The following is a 23,342-nucleotide window of genomic DNA, read 5'->3' as shown; positions in this document are numbered from 1 at the left end:
TGTAGAAGGTGCAAAAGATTCACAAGATCCCATAAATAGTTATAGAAACATATCAAGCATTTAAATAGCCCATCAGTTTCATTCAGAAGAGAACTGAACTCAAGACTGCTATCAGAGTAACTTTTTGACATTTTGGAGGATCACTGGTCCCCCAGTGAGTGCCAACATAGCCTTTCCTGGACTAGTCTTTTTTTTGTTTATTTGCAGAATATTACTCTACTACAGCTTTCAAATGACAAAACTACCAAAGGATAGAGATTTAGTTTAGTCCACTTTGTATAACATCTAGTATAGCACTAAAGTAAGAGAATCATCAGAAATGTTTAATGATGCTGGTGACTTAATATCACAGGGTCATAGTTTGAGATCTAGAAATTACCTTAGAGGTCCCATAATCTACCCTCATATTTTATAGATAAGGAACTTCGGTCCCATAAAGTTGAACAAACTTGCCCAAAGTCATACAGTTGGTACATAGAACAGCAAGAATCTAAACCTTGGTATTCTGACTTCAAATCTAGAATCCTTTTCATTGTACCATACTGTCTTTCTTAGCATGCTGACTAGTTAAGTATTAGAGCAGAGATGTCAGAAGAATCTTTAGCTCGTCTGTTCTATCTGTGCTGAAACTCCTTTTAAAACGCCCTTAAAGATCCAGTAATTGTTTTTACAGTTTTCTAATGAAGTATAAAGTGCTCTGATAGCCATCTCTTAATACTTGCTGATTGCCTTTCTTTGATCTGGAGTGGAATGGAGCTTCAAATCTACTGAGGTAATAGAGGAAGGAAAAAAGTAGAAGCACTCTTCTTTTTTTAAGTGAGGAAAACCTCATCACCATCATCATCATCAACAACAAGGAAGCATTGGTTCTTCTGTATGTGATGTGTCTTTCGTTCTCCATAGTGCTTTTACAGATTTCTACTTTGACTGAGTTATTTCATTCTTGAATAACATAAAATTACTTTACTTTAACAATGGATTGTAAGCTTCCTGATATTCACTCATTCATTCAATCAGTCAGTTGGTCATTCAAAGATTACAAAGTTTTACTACTTGTGGAATGCTGTTAGGTAATAGGGGAAATCCAAGTCAAAATGCTTACCCTCATAGTTTACAGGCTATGTTTCTTAGATTGCTTTTATATGATTATTTTTAGTAAAATCTGTGTAAAATAATAGAAAGTATGGTTTCATTTTCCTGAAACAAGTTGTTAACGTGTACATTTTGAAGTTAACTAAATGAACATTCAGAATGAAGATTTGAACCAAAATAAATTTCATAATCAATCTACATACCACTTTAGCTGTATTGATAAGTACCTTGACAGATACTGCCTCAAACTTCTCTCCAATTTGAATCCAATCAAATTTTTATACTCAACCTCTCTATCAGGTATCTTTACATTTTGTGTTATGGACCCTTTTAGTGGTCTAGTATGACCTATAAACCCATTCTCAGATTGTTTTTAAATATAGAAAATAAAATATATGAGATTATAAAAGAAACCAATTATATTGAAATAATTATAAAATATTTTTACAAAAAGTTTATGGACCCTAACTTAGACCTTTATTTTTTGGATAATAGATTTAGACCTGGAAATGACCTTAGAAGCCATCTATTCCTCATTTTATAGGTAGGGAAACTGAATCTCAGTGGAATTAAGTGAATTTCCTATGGTCATTCAGGCAGTAATAGTAATTGGCAGAGCTAGATTTGTTTTAACCATCTGTCATTTCTGGAATGTCCTGTGCAATATAACTTTTTAGAACTGGTTCAAAATGTGTTAGTCCCAGGAAACTTTCTCCCTTTCATTCTACTCTACACTGATAACTCCTTTAATCTGCATTCTCTAAGCACGTTGTACATTTCCGGTATTAGATAGTTCTCAAGTTGCTTCATTTATGTATGTCTTATTTTTGCATATAGATTACATATTTCTTAAAGGAAGGAAATATGTTTTCCATTCTTGTGCATCAGTATCAACTAGAATTGTGTTATAAATGTGGAAGGCACTCAATAAAATTAGTACTGTTTACTAGTCAATGGCTTACCAAGTGTCCAGCTAGATAATCATAATCACTGTTTGTGCTTACTAGCAGGGAAACATTTCCCTCTAATGCTGTGGTCATAAAAGGGTTTTTGTGTGAGTTTTATATACATTTTATATAAATTCTGTGATATCTTGTTTAAAGTTTAACCAGTATTATCACTCTCATAAAGATGTAATCTTCCCTGTGGTCTCTACATATTAGTACTTTTTCCTCCTTCAAATGACCTTTTGGTTACTTATTTGAATACATATTGCATCACCCCAGTAAAATGTAAGCTCATTGTGGGCAAGGGCTATTTGATTTGTGTTAGGGTTCTTGGCGGAATTGTATGTGTTCTAAGTTGGTGAGTGGCATTCAAGCCATAGGGAAATGGATATAAAAAGTCAAAATTTGGGAATAGAACAAGACAACAAAAGCTATAGTTGAGTACTTGCAGAAAATATTGCATTGGAAAGTGAGAAGCAAGATAAATTAGGTAGCTTGGGGAGTATTAAAGGAGATTTTGAAGTTTAGTGTATATGAAGAGATTTTGGAAAGAATCTTCCAAACTGGCCTTGCATTTGTATTTATTTCTTAACCAACAATGCATCTCACAAAAGACATTTTTAAAAGTTATCTTTCAAATTTCTTAAAGCCACCAATGATTTTTGTTATCTTCACTAAAGGGGCTAATTTATCATCTAGTCAAGTGTGTATCTGTCTGCCAAGAATACTGCAAAGCAACATATATCACACTCGTTAGCAGCAAGGATTTTGTTGGCCTTATTATATGTGTTTGAATATGAAATTCATTTCAATCTGATATGTTTTACCTGTCATATTTTTCTTCTAATTAAGTCCTATGAACGCACTTAGTTTCAGCTGCAATAAATTCTGTTTCTGAATATGTCTCCTAAAAGTCACAAAGCATCACTACTAAATATTGCAGTATGAATAATTCGCTTTAGATTTTCCTGTTGTGGAACAAAGAAAAACAAGAGCATCACGATAACCGTTAGATATGGAGTCAGAAAGAAACGGGTCTAAATCCTGCTTTTGACACTTACTGGCCTTGTGAACTGGCAAGACACTCAACCTTTTCCACTGAGTTTCTTCCATCTTTTAAAATGCTAAAAACAATACTTGACATATTCAATTCACTAGACTCTATAGAGATGCTGTCTACCACTATTTCTATCTCTACTTATCTATAGCTGTCTCTATCTCTATACCTATACCTATACCTATGTCTATGTCTCTCTATATCTATCTCTGTATCTATACTTATCTCTAGCTCTATCCATATCTATATCTGTATTTTATATCTACCTATCTTTATCTGTATCTATTTTTCAGCTCTATCTTTATCCATACCTATCCATCTCTATCTTTATCCTATATATCTATCTCTATACCTATACTTGTCACTGTCTCTATCCATATCTATATCTGTGTTTGTCTCTATCCCTATATCTATATATCTGTATCTCTATCTTTATACCTATCCAAACCTATCTCTATCTCTATGTCTATACCTATGCCTATTTCTATCTCTATCCATACTATATATTGGTATCTGTATCTATCTCTATCTCTACCTATATCTATATACTTGTGTCTATACCAATGTCTATCTGTATTTCCATTTCTGTTTCTATCCATATCTATATGTCAATATCTGTGTCTGTCTCTACTTCTACCTCTGTCCATATCTAGGTCTATATCTATATCTTTATCTATACTTCTATCTGATGCTAGGCAAATTTTAAATCCCTCTGTAAGAATCAGTTCTCAATCTGGAAGAATTGGCAGAATTGTGTATAACTTGGTGAGTAGCATTCCAAGCATAGGGAAAAAAAGGATATGAAAAGTCCAAAATTGGGAATAGAAAAAGAGAACAAAAACTGCAATTGAATAGTTACAGGAAATGTTACATTGGGAAGTGAGAAGCAAGAGGAATTAGGTAGTTTTTGGAGTTCTAAAGGAGATATGATATTCATTATAGTCAGAGGTATGGAATAAAATGCACAATGTGGAGGACCAGATGGAGTCAGGAAGACCTGGATTCAACACTACCTTGTGTCATTTACCTTACCTCAGTTTCCTTTTCTGTAAAAATAAGAGATTTAGACCTTAGCCTTCAAGGTCCTGTCCAGCTTTAAATTTATCCCACTTGGAACACTAGGAGGGACCACTGCACTTACCAACTATATGGCCCTGAGGCTTATCCTTCCAATCCTTGCTGCCAAGGACATCCAGAACTCCTTTGATTACCTCTAGAGAAACTAGTCCTGATTTAACAATTACATTTTCCATTGTGGGGGAAATGCATTAATTAAGTGACTACTATTTACTAGGTGCTGGTCATACAAGCATAAACTTGAGGCAATCCCTGCCTTCAAGGTGTTTATATTCTAATAGAAGGAGGCTAGTGATTTATGGGAGTGGTGAGTGACCAGGTTGAGGAGTTTTGGTCTGGGGATTCTTAGGGCTTTTGAGTAGAGCCAGAGGCAACTGAGGAAGCAAAAGTGGTACTTATTTGTATGCCAAGAGCAAGGAACATAGCAGCTGGGGTGGGGAGAGGTACTTTGTAAGGTGACAGAGTAGATGATGAGATGCCATGCAGGACGGCTGTATAGAATGAAAACCTGGTTGTTGTTAGGTAGCTAGAGCAAGTTAGGTGAATTTGCAGTTACCAAACATGACAGCTTAGCCTTAGGGTGGAGATCAATTATACTGATGGGTAGTTCAAGCACTAGAGAAGCTGTTCTATGGGGATGCTACAGAAGGCCTGAATTTATCTGGATGGCAGGATGGTCAAGAGGAATGAGAACAGAGCTGCAGCTTCCCATGCTTGTATGTGCTTCTGGCCCTTTTCCTATCTGCTCTGAGGAAATTGAAGGCCTTGTGAAAGCTTGTAAGCACTTTTTTCCCAAGTTCAAGGTCAGGTATGCATAGGGAGTAGGAGTTCTTTTCTGTTGTTTGTTTGGGGAGGTGGGGGAGAGGATCCCATTACTGCAAGAGTCTCAAAGAAAACATTGTAAAAATAAGATGAAGAATCCACATAGATGAACTGATACAGAATTTAGAGTTTCTAGTGCCCAGTTGTCTCATTGCACGGATCAAAAAACTGAGATTAGGATACTGAATGTGATTTAAGTCATGCCAATAATTAATGGCTGAGTTTGAATTGGAACTTGAGTTTTCTAACCTTTGCCTTATTAATTTAAAAAGTACCCCAAAACCTTGCCACCCCATTCATATATTAACCTTAGATGCTCCTCATTTTAGAAAATGTTTACTCCAGTATTGAAAAGGTATTGATGATCCTGAACTCATCCCAGTAGGGGTGGTTAATCTCTTAATCATTTGACATGCCTCTGTCTCAATTTCCCTCTTTTTCTATAGAGGGCAGAGATTGCCTTCTGAATCTTGCATAAATTATAGAAATATGTATGCTGTGCATTAATAGAGGTAAATTTAAGTGGTGTATTAGTAATGAATTTGACATACTTCACTTTATTGGGACATTGGGACTTGGAATTAAAGTTTCATTAAAAGTATTTTTTATAGAGCTGTGGTAACAACAATAATTCATGTTCTTTTTTGTGGATATCTGATTTAAAGCTATATTATGATCTCCAAGGAACTTTCCTGCAATATTAAAGGATATGAATGCTTCTTCAACTAGCCCAATACAAAATTATTGAATATAAATAGAAGGTTGAAGTGTTTCTTAAATATAATAATTACTTCTGTGACTCCAGGTGAACCACTTACCCTTAATAGGCCTTCCTTTTTCTGGAAAAGAAGAGTCTTGGACTCAATGATTCCCAAGGTCCTTCTAGTTCCAAGTCTACGATATATACTTAATTTATGATTAGACAAAAGACTTCATGTTGGAATTGAGATTTTAAGATCCTCAAAAGAAGGGTAGATCAACGCACTATATTTTGTTACTTAGTCAAATCATGGACTCTTACAGTTGGAGGAACATTGAAAGCTCATCTGCTCCAACTCCCAAATATTATATATGAGGTCTCAAGAGGTTGTGACTTAGCCAAGGTCATACTGTTAATTTGCAGCAGAGCTGAGAGTACAGCCCATGTTTCTGCTTCCCTGTCACAGTCATTATTGCTTTGAGTTTATAGGTCTTCTTTTGAAACCCCTGAATGTTCCATTAATACTTTCTTCCTTTTCTCTTCCCCCTGTGCAGTGTTGCCATACACCCTCGAAAAGAAATCTTAGTCTCCTGTAGTGAAGATCACCACTGGAAGATGGTGGGCATCCCTAAAGGCAATGTAATCCTGACAGGTTGTGGTCACACTGATTGGCTTTCTGGCTGCTGCTTCCATCCAAGGTTAGTTTAAACATCTTCCCGAACCAGTGCTAATCCCTATTGGGAGTGTGTTTGTTTGCTCTTCTCCCTACCTCTCACTGATTCAATGACTCTCTTTCTCTATGCAATCTCATACCCTCCACTGAATTTCTAAACATGTAGATAAATGTTCCTCCGGCTTTCATTATGTTGACTTTAGATTGATTGCTTTTGGTAGTTGGTACATCTGAAACTTAGTCCACATGCTGATGCATCTAACAAAGAGTAATAAGCTTTTCAGGACAAGCATTATTAATTCTCCTTGTGCTCATAAACCACGAAAAGACTGTATATGTTTTTAGTCAAGAATATATACCAAGTTTTGCATTCCTTGTGTTAATCGCACATTTTGTTTTTAGAATTATGTTGTCTTCAAAATCCAGAGGTAGTGAAGATATTGCAAATTAAATGATTCAAGGAATACTAAAGAGGATAAAGCACATCAGTAAGAAATAAATTGCACATACTAGCCCTCTAATTTTGGTAATTCATTTCATTTTGAGATGCAAAACTAGGAGAGAGAGTAGATCCATGGGTTAACCCCCAAAGAGCCAAATAATAAGTAGCAATGATGTACCAACCTCAGAAGTAATTTAAACAGGCTTATTAATTACACCAGTGTATCTACAAAACCCCTAAGCATCAAAATCTAACAGATCATACCCCATGGCCAACTGTCACCTAATCCTGGCTTTCTTTCATCATTATTCCTCTGCTTCATTATGCATAAATTCTATTATACTTTGTCTCAGACCTAGGGTAACTTCAGATATGGCTGGACCAAAGCCTTTTAGACACCTATCTCATTTGTGATTCTAGAACAACCTTCTTGGAAGCAAAAATCCTAATATCACTACCCCATAACAGGCAGATTAATAATATTTTGGCTTTAAAACTTTTGCATAATTAAATTAAAAGAGCATGTTATTTAACATTGGTTTCTTTAGTAGGTAACAGACCAGGGAAACTAGTATTTGTAACACTATCTTAGTTTTTTTTTAATTTTATTTTTTAATATTTGCTTCTATTTGATATCATTGTGCTATTCTTTCAATCTTAAAAAATATCTGTGCCCATTAAAATTTTGATCTTTGGGGTATAATTATAGCTATCTTTGTTCTTCTTCACAGGCCCTGGACAATTCATTTCTTTTGCTCATACCTCCTATGTCTATTTAAATCAACTGATCAATGAATCAGTGTTGAAATTGGCATCTACTATTTTTGACATTGCCCTATTCCATAACATAAAAAACAACTAGCACTGGATAATTTGAACCTCAAAAATCAATTGAATGAGATTTAAATGTTTTCCATTTACTGTACTCTAAATTTTTTTTTTTTTGTGAATCAGGCAATCAACAAGTTGTTTTTGTTTTGTTTTGTTTTGTTTTTTATGAAGTACCCACCAACGGGCCAGGTGTGATAATCATAGGGAATAGTAATACGATAAGTGAATAAAACAATTCCTACTCAGAAGGAGCTTACATTCCAATGAGAGAGACACCATGGGCATTTATAAGTACATACAGAATAGAAACAAAGAGAGTAAATAACAAGATAGGGAGGGAGGGCACTTTCTATTGCTTAAATCAAGAAAGGCTTCCTGCAAAGGTAGTGTTGAGCTGCATTCTGAAGGAAGAAAGGGATTCTATTTTGTATGTCTGTAAAGCCCATTTATTTTTATTGATGTTTCAGGTACCCCTACTGTTTTTTTTTCTCCTTCCTCCTCCCACCCTGTCCCCTATGAAGATACTAAATTGTACTACATCTGAATGTCAAATAGGATGAATTATAAGATTTTAAGATAAAAATAAATTGTTTGGGAGATTGGGAGTTCAAAGGATAATTTTGACCACTTTATTTTCTTTAATCTTCCTGAAGTATTATTTATTTTCAGTATTAGGTCCTTCACTGGAATTGAATTTATGAGCATGTAGTACATTCCATATCTGATATATGGATAAACAGAAACTGTCAGCTTCTCACCTCTTACCAACATAAAATTCATCTCTGAAAACAGAGAAAATACAATTAGAAGTGCAGGCTATCACTTATATATCTGCTGGGCATACTAATCAGGTTTCAATAATGTTTTGTTACCATGACACCAAGTGACTCACAGACTTGAAAAAGATTTTCTCATTAGTGTTTGACCAACATAGAGGCCTTTCAATAGGGCCTCCCTCTCTCCCATTCAGTTATTGAAATTAAAATGAGGCGAGGAACACCATTATTCACTCGCAATATGAATTGACTCTCACTGTTGGCTATGTAGGAGAGGAGTGAGATGCTGCTACAGTATTTGTCTTCTATTAGTGCATGGAAATCAAAATAGTAGGACTGAATACATTTCACCGTAGGAGATTTCAGGCTGGGACATTAACCATCATATGATCGTATTGTGAAGTAAAATGCGAGAAAGAAATGTGGTTTTATGCCACAATTATTAGGACAAAAAAGGGATGAATTTTGTAAAGGTTTAGATAAATGAACTCTTAATTTTTTCATAGCTTTTAATTGTTTATACATAAGATTGCAGAATCCCCCATGTCTTTCAGGAATAAATCTTAATGTCTTAATTGCATTGAGGAATATAATCTTAAAATGTGTTTATGTTTTATTCAATTTAGTAAACATTCATTAAGTTCCTGTTATATGCAAGGCACTGTGCTTAGTCCTTGGTATACAAAAATTAAAAATGAAGTAGCCCCTGCCCTCAAGGAGCTTACATTCTATTGGGTGAATACAACACATACACAGATAAGTAAATACAATATAATTTGAAGAAAGAGACAGCATTAACAAAGTGGAGGATGAGGGCGAAGGCATCATGGAAGAAGTAATTCTTAGGAAGAACTTGGAAGGAAGACAGTGATTCCAAGATATGATAAGGAGGGAATGTATAAAGGCAGAGGGGACAATTTGTGCAAATACACAGAGGTCTGAACTTGAAACTGAATTCAGGGAATAAAATTAGTGTCCTGTGACTATTACTCTTCATGTGGATTACTTGAAAAGTAGTTGGAGAAAATTATGAAGGCTCTTTTACAGGAAAATAAGTTTATATTTTATCTTAGAGGCCATAAGTGGCCCTTGAAGTCTTTTGAACAAAGACTGACATCATCATACATCTGTCTAGTGAAGTCTATTTTTGTAGAGGATGGTTTGGAGAAGAGAATCATTGGAAATAGGGAGACTAATCTGGAGTCTACTGCAGTGGTCTAGGTGAGAATGGATGAAGAGCTAGTGTAGCAGGCATGTGAACAAGAGAGAAGGCACAGATGTTGCAGATGTTTTGGAGTTAAAATCATAAGATCACAGCTAATTCAATGTGGGTGGTGATGGAAAAGGAATAGTTAAGGCTAACTCCAAGGCTATGATTCTTGGTGACTAGAAGGATGGTAGTGCCATTAATAAAAATAGGAATCTTTAGAGGAGGAACAGACTTAGAAGTAAAGATGATAAATTTTGTTTTGAATGTGTTGAGTTTTAGAGGCTGGTGGACATCTGGTGGGGAGGGAAAGATGTGTGGTAAGCAGTTGACAATGAAAAAATTAACTTCAGGAGAATGATCAGAAATATAATTAGAATTGGGAGTCATCTGTGTCAAGATGACAATTGAACCTATGGTAGTTGATGGAGGAGAGTGTAAAGTCGGAAGAGAAGTTAGCAAAGGACAGAATCTAAGTGGATACCTTCACTTAGGTGGTGGGAGATGGATGGTGAGCAAACTGTCAGGTACAAGGAGAAGGAGAAGAAAGAAGTGTTAACAGAATCCAAGGGAGAAGAGAATATTCAGGTTCAGAGGGTGGTTCACAGTGTGAAAGTGGTATAGTTTTCATTGAATTTAGGTCATTAGAATTTAGATCGTTAGTATCTTGGAGAGAATAGTTTTAGTAGAATGATGGACTCAGAAGCCTGATTCTGTAGAGAAAGAAGATAGTGCAAAGTAAATGGAGGGATCAAGGGTTGACAACATTTTCTAAAAGCTTGACCAAGAAATGGAATAGAGATCCAGGAAATGGCAAGAATAAGGCTTTTTTGTTTGTTTGTTTTGGGATTACAGAAATCAGAGTATGCTTATAGGCAGTAAGATGGGAGTCTGTAGTAAGAAGATAGAAGAGGAAAGAGGAAGGGGACAATTTCTTGTGCAAACTCTGAGAGGTGTCTGGGGAGAGTGGAAAAAGATTTGGAACAACTGCTACAGGGGCTGAGATAAAAAAAAAAGGGATAGCCATGATGAACTTAAATCATATGATTAATAGAGAACTCAATGGGCAGGTTTGCATGACTTCCTCCAGCTTCATGAGAGTAGGAGAATAAAGGGCAATTGGGAGGGAATTAAGGGTTAGAAGGGCATGGATACATGGATAGCAGTAGACATGGGTGCATGGGGTTCAAGGGTGAATAAAAATATATAGCTGAAATTGCTATCTATAGTATCAAGAACATGAAAGGCAGACAATTAGGCAAGAGCAGGGGTGATAGCCTGAAAGAGTAGGAAAGAATAAAGGAACTGAAGGTAATATTGAGGATGAAAAATACATTTAAAGGCGGAAGAAGGATAAAAGAGAGATAACATGGCAGGAAATTATGATCAGAGAGAAGAATTTCAAAGTTCAGAATCACTGAGATAGCACAGTAATTGAGGAGGATTAGCTCTAAATTTTGACCACCCTTGTGAGTGGCTGGGGTGGAATAAAAATGTAGAAAGTTGAATAGCTGTCTCACACGTGTCATAGATATATTATTTAGCAATGACCTAGGATCTGGGAATCTTCATTTTCAGCCTTTGTGGAGGGTAGGAGAAAGGTAGTGGCTGTATCACCAGGTGCCTAGAAGGGAAGGGAGGGAAAGGTCAGAGCCAAGGCTAACCACAGCTGAGGGATCATTCCTCTACCCTCCAATCTCCAAAAGGAGATTTAAGCTCAGTACTGAGCTATAATTGTATCTGTCTCCTACACATAGGATATTTGTAATCTAGACATTCTTTTTGGGATTCAGGACAAAAGCCACTTGCCTTGGTCATTCCCAAGGGATAAGGAATTGATTGCTTACACTAAGCTTAGCTTTCTCTTACTCAACAGTTGTTATACAAAAGACAATTGTGAATATCAAACAAAATAAACCAGAACTTGGGTAAGTTTTATAAATTAGGGTAGACAATAGGATACGCAAATGTAAACGAACCCTTTGACTCCTTAGTGATATAAAATCTCAGCTCAACCCAGTAGAGAGCAGTTTTACTGGGGAAGTCCATTTTTAATAGTCTTTGGGGTTCAGGGACTAGAAGTCAAGGAATATGTTGGGGTTGCACCTTCCTCCACATGTCTTCAACTCCAGAGATTCTCATTAGGTATTCAAAAATTGATGTCTTCTCTTTTAACCCCATCTCACTCAATCTTTGCTTCTCTCTTTCCCCTGAGGTCTTTCCATATATATAAAGCAGGCTAAGCAGTCCTTCAACTAATCAAGAATCATGTTTCCCTCGACATATATTGAACTCAATTTCACAATTTGTCCTTCAGGGAACTACCTAACCTTCTTCAGATTCTGTAGTGATGGGAGTGGAGAAAGTAATGAACTAGGAAGCTGGGTATGAGAGCACATGTTGAAATAGAGAGGAAAATTATGGACCAGGTACTGAATTCCTTGAGAAAGAAAGGAGGTGATATCGAGATTTATGGTGGTAGATAGAAGTCTGGATATGGTAATATATAGGAAAGAGAAGGCAGAATCTTCTTGTTGGCTAGATGTGTGTTATGGGGTGCAGAAGGAGAGGTCAACTGGTAATAGGAAGAGAGAGAGAGACTAAAAATGTTGCATCTATAGTGCCAGAAGATGGAGCATGTGAGATGAGAAAGCTGGGTTAAAGAGGCGTCTGGTAGAGGAAATGTGGTTGGGTACTTCAGGGGACACACTGGACAAGACAATGTATGAACTTTGGAGAGGCAGAACTTAATTGTGTAGAGAGGAAGAATTTTTGCCATACTAGACAGCTATAATGAATCATAAGAATAAGATCAGGAGGTAAAAATTGGTCAAATATAGGATGGGGAAAGGACCAGATTGGGTCGTTCCACCTTCAAGGTCCTGTGATTACTGAACAAGGCCTTAATTAGTGCAAGGGTAATAGTGTTAACTTGCATGATTTGTCATGATAAATGCTGGGAAGTGAGGGAGTATAAGGTATGTGATTAAGTTAATATCTGGTGATTTAATACCATCCCTTGGGTGGGATTAAACTCATACTTAGTATCAGTTGTACAACATAATTCCAATATGGCATAGATCAATATATCCCAAAGAAATTCTATAATTAGGGTAAGCTTTTGGATCCTGAATCGTAAGATGATGGATGCACAGCATACCCTGTCTCATTGAAACTTAGGAGCTCATTTTGTGCTCCTAATTACTAATTACTCCTAATTACCAAATTACTTTAAACAATTAAATGTATAACATTTGTTTTTAGCTTATCTTTAATTTTTCAGAATTATTCCTTTTAATATTGAATGTAATATTTTCTGCTAGGCACAAAATGATATTTCTGAAATTAAAGGTATTTTGCATACATAAGGTGATTCAAATAGTTAAGTGTATAAATACTGAAGAATTTTGCTAGAACAATATTCTCATAGCCATGAATGGGTTGAGAGGAGTGGGTTATTATTGAGATTATTTTAAATTAAGTTACTGAGTATTAATTGGAAAGTATCTAAGATGAGTTTATTTCTTAATGAATTCAATTCATATTTTAGTGACCATAACTTAAAGTGAAAAATAAATCTGAGTAATTAAATAAAAACCAAAAAATTTGCTGTAATTTCCTTTTTCCTTTCTAAATCCTTTATTTATGTGGAAAACCCATATCTTATCATTTTCCTGAGATACCTGTATGACAAAGGGCTCTTCCTTAATCTACTAACATGTTTTTTTTTTCTCTTTAGTATCCTCCATGGAGGTCCAGGACACTCATGTTGTCTTTTGCCTTGGATACATTTCCTGGCCTTTAGCCCCAAAGCCCTACCTTCAAATACTTTCTTATTTTCCTGCTCTTCAGGGAACAGCTGATAAACATCTGAACAAATACCCTACCTGGGCCACCATTCTATTTCTTAAAAGTCAGCTAAGCAAAATTGAACACTGCTCTGAGAAATTCAATAAAAGGAAAAAAATCTCTGGAAAATAAAAATCTGAAGTTAGACTACTAATGAGATAATTACAGTCTATATGAGGCATGAATATAATGCACTGAAGTTTGTTTCTCTCTCTCTGCAATCCAAATAAAGGTGGTACTTGAAAATAGTCATTTTCAAAAGCTACTACTTCTATTTCTCAAAGTAGTGATAAAAATATTCTTTGGAGATTATCTTATAGATGAGTTTAGAAGTATTAAGTTTGGAAGAAATGAGAAAATCAGTTACATTACTTTTTCATATAGACATGTTTTATTTAAAATTAAAATATTAACCTATTGGATCATATACATTTTTCACCAGACTCCTTGCTGAGTGGTTTCTGAGTGTTTCCAAAATCAAATGCATTCTCTTAAGAAGAAGAGTTTCCAACAGTGAGGCTACTCACAAGATTATGGCAGACTCTAAAGGCTATTATGAAAGATATTTGAATCTCTTATTTCCTCAGATGTGGAAATTCTAACTATGGAAACTCATTGTGCTAAAGTAACTGAAAATTGTCTATAAACTTGTAGATAACTCCTAGGATGAGTATTAAAGAATTTCCTGAAACACCTAGAGGATAAACAATTTACTTAGGGTCGCATTGCTAGTCAGTGTTTTTTAACTTAGTTTTTCCTGACTCCAAACCCAACATTATTGACTGTATCAAGCTACATAAAATATATTTTTCTAAAATGTTTTGAGAAATTAAAAAAATTATAGGGAATTGTACACAGCGTTGCAAAGGTATGAGAACATGGTAGATGCCCCAGATCCCTCAATGACTGAATCCCTAAAATTATTGTTATGAAAGCTGTTATATTTTGAATTTAAAGGGAAGGGAAGGGGAACCAAAATGAAAAAAAACTGGATAGCGCACCCCACTTCCTCCTCCAACCCCACTCCTCTCAAACCATTCCACAAAAATCTAGAAAATGCAACAGACTGAATCTTGATTGAAAAAAAGAAAAACAAACAGTAAACAATATCTCCGGCCCAAGTTCACAAATTGAGATGTACAGAAAGTTTATTGGATGCAGGAGACAGGGTCTAGCCAGGAGTGTACTATACATAGCAGAAATACCCATACTTCTGTGCTAAGTCAAGAAAAAGTCTCTGGTCCAGCACAGAGGGATGTATTGCTGTGCGGGGAGTAAGAAGAGGTGCCAAAAGGTAGATCCCTTGTTCATGCCCTAGAAGAAAGCCAATATAAGTTGAAGAGAGAACCTGCACCTAGGAGGGTGTTCAAGGAAAGGAATGGTTGCAGTCCCAAGACTGGATAGGACAAAGAGAAGGAACATAAAGAAGAGTAGGTCTGTGCCCCCAACATTGAGAACAAAGTCTACAGCAGAGAGACCATGGCCCAGAGTTCAGACCACAGAGGACCCTGAAGTTCTGTTGCTCTGAACCTTTAGACTTTTCTAACTATCTGACAGCGGCTGAGTCAACCAACCAGGGGAAAGATCGCAGTTGTGTGGTTCAGGCCCAAATCCAGTTCCAGAACTTACAGAGCTAAGAATAAGATGGTGGTGATCAGACTTCATCTCGAATCAGAGTGCTTTGAAAGGCTGCAGGTGCCCAACCTGAGGTTCTCTGAGATCCTTGAATAACACAATACTCAATGCCAGGAGAAAGCAGCAGGAACCAGCAGGACACAAAAATGAGATGAAGATGTTTCAGAAATTATCTCCAGGAATGTTCAAAGCATGATAATAACGTAAGCCTGAAGCTGGAAAATAAGACTGAAAGAAGGAGGGGGAGAAAATAATCTCACCACATAGAGCTATTGTGGTGATAGGAATGCCCAAGACACAAACCCAGAAGAGAAGCACTCCAAAATATCTACCTTCAAAGGAAAATATAGATTGGGCACAAATTTAACTGGGATTATGGAAATAATGAAGCAAGTGCTTAAAAATTTAATTGATTTTATAAATGAAAGGAGAGCATTAGAAAAAAAAACATTGAAAATAAATGAGAGATATGGAACAATTAATTGAAAAAAAAAGAATTGAAAGCTTGGCACAAGGGGTACAAAACTTTACCCAAGCAACAGATATCTTGAAAACTAGAATGGACTAAATGCAAGTTGATGACTTAATGAGTCAACAAGAAATACTAAAACAAAGTCAAAGAATTGTAAATGTAGAAGAAAATGAAAGATATACCACAGCAAAAATAGCTGACCTAAAATAGATTAAAGACATAATTTAAGAATCATAGGGCTACATGAACCAAATAAATAAAAAATAAAAAGCCTAGAAACATAATTCAAGAAATCATAAAAATAAATTCCCCAGATCAAAATGAAAAGAATCCACCACTCACTTTTTGGAAAAAGCCCCAAAATGAATAACCTAGGAATATTATACTCAATATCTAAAGCTTCTAGGGCTTCCCATAAAATAATAGTAATGTTACAGGAACTGGAAATAGTTTCATTGTGTTTTTATTATCTTAAAGAAGAAAGGAAATGGATAAGAAAAGAAATAAACCAGGAACGAAGGTAAAGAAAGAGTATCACATAATTTGTATCACATAATTGAAGTGTGACAGTTGAAGGCTTTGTGATCGTCTATATATTTATATACATTTCTATATCTAAACAAGGAGGAAGCGATGTGAGAAGCAGTGACACATTTACCTCACTTTCATTTGAAGTGGTTGAAGATATACCTCTGGCTATTATAAAATAGGAGTAGAAAGTAACATTTACTTCTCATCTGTGCAAGGCATCTTTACAAAAACTGACTGTGTTAGGGCATAAAAACCTTATAAATTCAGAAAAGAAAGAATATTAATCACATTTTTATGAATCATAATAAAAATCACAATAAATGAAGGGATGCTGAAGAAACAATTTAAAATTAATTGGAGACTAAATAATCCTAAAGAACAAATCATAACAATAGATAATTTCATTAAACATGAAAATAAAAACAGCATAGAACAACAAAACTTTTGAGTTATAGTCAAAATAGGCCCTAATGGACAATGTATATCTCTAAATACTTTAATCAATAAAAAAAAAAAAACATGAGTAGATCAATGAATTGGGCATGCAACTAGAATAATTATAAAACCCCAAAGTTAAATATCAGTTAAAAGCCAGAATAGAAATCTTGAAAAATGAGGAAGAGATTGACAAAATTGAAAATAAAAATAATTGAAGAATAAGGAAAACTAGAAACTTAAAAAAATAACTATTAGCTAATTTGATTTTCGAAAAGAGGAAAATCAAAGTACCAGTATAAAAAAAAATGTGAATTGGCAACAAATAAAAAAGAATGAAAGGAAATTGTTCAAAACCTTTTTGTGCACAATTATATGCCAATAAAATGGATTATTAATCTAAATGCAATAGATTAATATTTACAAAAATGCAAAATGCCCAGATTAATAGAATGAGAAGCAGGTGAATTAAATAACCCAATCTCAGGAAAAGATGTTCAACAAGTTACAAGTGATCTCTCAAAGTAAGGTGGTGGAAGGGAACAGAAACAAACTAATCCAGGAATCAATAGATTTTCAAAAGAATTCTATCAAACATTTAAAGCAAAATTAATTCCAATAGCATAAGCTATTTGAAAACGTAAGAAGAGATTTGACCAATTGCTTCTATTTTTAAAATTTAAACTTAAATTCAAAATAAGAAAAGAAAAAAAAGAAGCAAATAAAACTTAAATGTAAAATAAGAAAAAAATTGTCATGTGCACAGAACATAAGAGAGAATTCATAATGTAAAGCAATAAATATTCCATTTCAAGAAGCCTATATGATAAATACCATACATTGTGTTCAGAGCTATACATCTTTAGTTCCTTGTAGATTTTATTTTGTTCTCTGCTGTGCACTTTTTACTTTGTTCCTTTCCCCCCTTTCTCCCCCTCTCCCCTAAGAAGGTTGTAATTAAGCATATATGTATATATATGTGTGTGTGTGTGTGTGTGTGTGTGGTGTATGTGTGTATGTGTATAATATGTGTATATATACACATTCATATATACACAAACATATGCACATATGTATAGACATACATGCAAACACTTATATAGACATAGATATGTATAATCATACACATATATACATATATACATTCATATGCATCCACGTAAGACTGTAGAGTAGGCTTCCTTCTAAAAATCCCTCCCTTCTCCCTATTCCCTTAGCCTTTTATTTCTTTCTGACTTTAGCAGACTTTTATACTCTTTTAGATCTATATGAGTATTGTTCCCTCTTTAACCCATTCCCAATGAGAGTAGGGTTCCAGAACTACCAGCTTTCCTCCTCCATCTAATTTTTGTGTCAGTTCTTCCTCTTGCCCCTCATTTGTATAAACTAATTACTCTTTTTACTTTTCCTAGATGGTATTACTTTTTAGTATCATATCATACTCAGTTCTACCTCTACCCAATTATTATGATAATCTTAGAGATAAAATTTACACTTCCTTATATAAAATGTGAACAGCCTGTCCTTATTGAGTCCTTTATAATTAATTAGTCTTTGATGTTTACCTTCTATTTCTCTTGCATCTTGTAAGTCAAATTTTCTATTAAGTTCAGGGCTTTTGTGTAGCATTTCATTGAATGTCCTTTTTTGTTGTTGTTGTTGTTCAGGATTATACTTAACTTTGCTAAGTATGATATTTTTGGCCACAACTCCAGTTCTTTTGTTCTTCAATATATAGTCTTCCAAAACCAGTGGTTTTGTATTGTAGCTACTGCTAGGTCTTGTGTGATTCTAATTGTGGCTCCACCATATTTCAATTTTTTTTTTCTTGTTTCTTATAATATTTTTTCCCCTTGAGCTGGGAGTTTTGAATTTAGCTATGATATTCCTGTAGGTTTTCCTTGTAGGATCTCTTTCAGGTGGTGATTGTTGAATTTTTTCTATTTCTACTTTTCCCTTCTGCAAGAAAATTTTCTTTATTTCTCATCTTATTGTATCAGGATTCTTTTTTTGATCATCACTTTCCGGTAGTCTAATTATTTTTATGTTTTCTGTTCTTGACCTTTTCTCCAGATCAGTTATTTTTTTTCTTATGAGATGTTTCACATTCTCTTCTGTTTTTTTTTGTTCTTTGTAATTTGTTTGATTATTTCTTGCTTTCTTATAACTTTGCTGACTTCCCCTTGCCCAATTCTAATTTTTAAGGAGTCATTTTCTTCCTTAAAATTCTGGTTCTCCTTTTCTAGTTGGTTAACTTTCTTTTCATAATCTTTTGTTTGTTTGTTTTTCTTGGATTATTATTTTTTTAATTATTCCTCAATCTCTCTCATTTGATTTTTAAAGCATTTTAAAAGTTCTTCTTCTTAATAATAGTAGCTAAATTGTATATAACCCTTACAATATGCCAGGTACTGTGTTAAGTGCTTTGCAATCATTAACTCATATAATCCTCACAACAACCCTGGGAAGTAGTCTTTATTTTTATCCCACTTTACATTTGAGAAAACTGAGGCAAACAGTGCTTAAGTGACTTGTCCAGGGTCACAAAACTAATAAGTGTCTTGAGAGTCTTAAAAATAAGAAGTATCTGAGGCTGGATTTGGGTTCAAGTCCAGGTTTTGTACTCCAGGCCCCATATTCAATCTACTGTGCCACCTACCTGCCCTTAATGAATATTGATGAAAAATTGTATAATAAAATATTAGCAAGAAGAACAGAGAAACATATCACAAAGCTTAGACACTATAATCAGGTTAAATTTGTTTCAGTAATGTAGGATTGGTTCAAGATTAGGAAAACTATCAACATAATTGACCATATTAATTACAAGACCAATAAAAATCCTGTAGTTGTGTCAGGAGATATTAAAAAAAAATCTATTTATGTAACACAACAACAATTGCTGTTATAAACTCCAAAGTTCCATTTACTTAGGTAAGAAGTCAGTATTTTGAGGGAAAAAAAAGTTTGAGAAAATTGGAAAGCAGTCTGACAGAACTAAATATAGATCAACATACATAGCAAGGTAAATTCTACATGGGTATGTGGCTTAAACATAACAAATGGCATAATAGTCATATTAGAGGAGCGAGGAACAAAATACCCTTCAGATTTATAGATACAGAAACAATTCATGACCATGCAAAGGATACAGAGGACCATAGAACATAATAAGCAATTTTAGTGATATGCAGTTCTAAAGTCTTTGCACAAACAAAATCAGTCAATTCAGCTAAAATTAGAAGAGAGATAAGTAACTAGAAGGGAACTTGGAGCATGTTTCTTTAATAAAGATTTCAATTCAAATACATACATAATACATGTGTATCACAGATTCCATTTTAGAGAAAGAAGAGCCACTCCCCAAGTGATAGATGATCAATGGATTTGAATAGGCAATTGTCAGAGGAATAAATCCAAACTATCAATAGCTACAGGAAAAGATGCTTCAAATCACTATTAGAGAAATAAATATTAAGACACCACCGAGATTTCACCTCACACATTTTCATATTAGCAAACCTGACAGAAAAGGAAAATGTCTGATCCTAGAAGGGCACTGGGAATGCAGGTGCTTTGCATTGTTGGAGAAGCTATGAACTGGTCCTGCCATTGTTAAAGTTAATTTGGAAATATGTCCCAAGAGTAACTAAACTATGTGTATCTTTTCACCTAGAAATAACACTATTAATTTCATACTCACAAAGAAATAAGAACAAAGAAGAAAAGGACCTATAATATATAAAACATTTGTAGTAGCTCTTTTTGTGGTAGCAAAAACTGGAAACTAAGGGAGTCCTCTTAAATTAGAGAATGTTTGGATAAATTATGATATATAAATATACGAAGAGGATAATTTCAGAGAAACTTAGGAAGATATTTGAACTGCTATTTGAAATGAGCACACCAAGGTGAACAATTTATATAATAACAACATAGTAAAAGCAAACATCTTTGAAAGGCTTGAGAACTCTGATCAACAACCATAACCAGGGTTGATTTCAGAGGAATCATGAAAAAAAACAAAACAAAACATGCTACCCAACTCCCAACAGAGAGGTGATGCATATATACACATATACATATATGTGTATAAATGTAGGTAGGTAGGTAGATGTATTTGGACATGGACAGTGCAGAAATTTGTTTCTCTTGACCATGCATATTTGTTAAAATATTTGTGTTATTTTTTCAATGGATAGAGTGGTTAATGTGAGGGTGAGAGTGGATTTTTGTTCATTGAAAAAAATATATTAAATTTAAAAAGGAGAGGGCAAGATCTGAGAAAGAAAGGAATTGCAGAATATAATTGACCCTAAAAATCAACTTTTCTTACATGTTAACATATTGTATTTCTGTATGCATATATTCAATATACATCTTTATTTACATAGTTTTAACCACAGTATTTTAGTATCATTGAATTCTTTTTTAAGCCTATGTATTTTATTTTATGCATTTAAAAACATTATTTTAAGAAAACATCCACAGTCCACCAGATTGCTGGAGGGGCTGGAGACAAAGATGGTGAACCCTTGCCTTTGAGGCTTGTCTTAGCCATATCTAATGCATTTTATTCTTCCATGGTGATCTAAGCTGCCTCACCCAACACAAGCACACTTCAGTCCCTTGTGCTTCTCCCCATGTACAGAGCTCCCTTGCTCTATAATTGCCTCCCTTCTGGCAAAACTGGGAAGAATATGATTATCAGTCATTTATAATTGTTAACATGATTTTGAATAAGAAAGCATTGCCTTAAACAATAGTTGAGTTTTCAACCTTTTGTCAACCAGTCACCAGGCATTTCTTAGCAACACTATCCTCCTTGTGCTACCTACCAAGGATAACTGCCTCTGCCCTCAAGGATTTCACAGTCTACAGGTGAAACATCATGGACACATATAAGTGTGCACAAAATCTGAGGGTATCACTAACAGCTGTGGGAATCAGGAAAAGCCTTCTGTAGGGCATAGCACTTGAACTCAGTTTTGAAATAAGCAAGGGTTTCAAAAAGTGAAAAAGGAAGTACATTCCAAGCATGGAATTATCTTTCTTGAAATGAAAGTCTCTTTCCTCTTTTTAGAGGAACTCTAAGCTTTTGCAAGCAAGTAGGAGGACTTCTGTAATTCCAGAGGAAGTCCCAGAGTTACACAAAACTACTCATCTTTCTCTGAAGATAAATATCATTTACCCCAAAGACTTTTTAGAGTCAAAAAGTATAGATGAGATATCCACTCTCCTTCTCTAACAGTACAATATGATGATGATGATGATGATGATGATGATGATGATGATGATGATGATGATGATGGTCTAGTCTTTAAGCTATTAGACTTGAAGTAACCTGTTCCTCTTTGTTTAAAGCTTCTTTTAGATCTACCTAGAAGTATAGGTGTGATGACTGGCTCTTCCTCTGTCAATCTTCTCCCATTTTCTCTCTTTTCATCTTCTCTGCCTGTTTAAGTCCAATCAACCTCCTGTATCCATCCCTCTTACTCTCCCAGAAAGCATCAGTTAATAAAGGAAAATTTAAAAAGAGAAAGAGAAAAAACATGGGCCAAATTGATCAATAATTTTTTTTAAATCTGACAATGGTCTATTACATGCAATGGTCTACACCTGTATTCCTCTGCCTCACTTCTGCCAAAGAATTGAGAAAAGAGTCTTCTCATATCTTTATTTGGGTCTAATTTTGTTTCATTATCATCTCACCACATTCATTTTTAGTTGTCTTGTGGTTGCTAGGTGTTTGTTTGTTTGTTTGTTTGTTTGTTTTACCATGGACATTGTTGTAGTCTTTGTGTACAATGTTTTCCTGGCACTACTTACTTCAGTTTACATCAGATCCACATATATCTACCCAGCTTAGAAAATTCCTCTCAAAACAGTTTGCCACAGGAACTCATCCTCTTTATCAATAAGAATGATGGTGTTTATAGATCCAAACGTGAACCCCAGTTGTTGTTTCAGCAAATACTGATAAAGAATAAGAATAGATTCTCAATTGTGCCTGCAAAGTACTTGATATAGATTATTGCATTCAATCCTCACAACAAACCTTTTGGTATAAATAGTACAAGTATCCAAAATCACAACAGCTGGTAAGTGAAGAAGCTAGATCTCAAAGCTAAGTATTCTGTCTCCTATCCCAGTGCATTTAAAACTCAACTACATTGGCTCTAGAAATAAAATACACTGCATAAGGGCACTACTAATGTCAAAATACTCACAACAATCCAAATAAATGTTCCTCTGTTGTTTTTCATTTCAACCTGTTATTCTAGCATTTGAATGAAAGTGAAACCAAGAGGTGCTGTTTTTGTCATTTTTTTCCCTTATGATAAGCCTTCTAATGTGTTTTCAGGAACAATGTTGTTTTATAGTCCAAGCACAATTCCCATGGTTATAACAAAAAAAGTGAAATTGTCAGAAAAATACAAGAATCATATATGATTGGAATGATTTCTACTTGTCTTTTGTTACTTGGAACAAATATGCCCATACTAGGAGACTTACCCATTACTCAGCTCCTGCCCCCAGCTACATTTTTCTGCCATTTTTTTTTTAGCTTAACATTAAGGAGGTCATAACAGAGGCACAAGTTAAAGCCCTCTCCCTGTGTAAGTCCCAGGGAAGTGAAAATAGAAGAGGATGAGTGTTGAGGGGGGAGGAAGAAAAGATGGAAGAATCCCAGGGCAAGAGGAATGGTTCTAAAAGACTGACTGCCAGGGAACTCTTCTTTGAGAGTGCTGTGATTCTTCATAACAAAGAAAACCAAGCTGTCAGCAGGGAGAAG

The 23,342-nt window shown here is 34.8% G+C and overlaps 1 protein-coding gene across 1 annotated transcript in view; it reads left to right on the top strand.

Moving 5' to 3' along the window:
• The window catches only part of SPAG16 (sperm associated antigen 16), a 1,202,663-nt gene that overhangs the window by 540,256 nt on the left and 639,065 nt on the right, over window positions 1-23,342 (top strand). Inside the window, exon 11 of the mRNA XM_078147281.1 lies at window positions 6,250-6,393. Within this exon, the coding sequence (XP_078003407.1) occupies window positions 6,250-6,393 (144 nt within the window). The remainder of the gene's footprint in view (window positions 1-6,249; window positions 6,394-23,342) is intronic.

Source organism: Phascolarctos cinereus, unplaced genomic scaffold, assembly GCF_003287225.1.
Source record: "Phascolarctos cinereus isolate Bilbo 61053 unplaced genomic scaffold, phaCin_HiC Scaffold_7;HRSCAF=346, whole genome shotgun sequence".
Taxonomy (NCBI): Eukaryota; Metazoa; Chordata; class Mammalia; order Diprotodontia; family Phascolarctidae; genus Phascolarctos; species Phascolarctos cinereus.
This window is presented reverse-complemented; position numbering and strand designations above follow the sequence as displayed.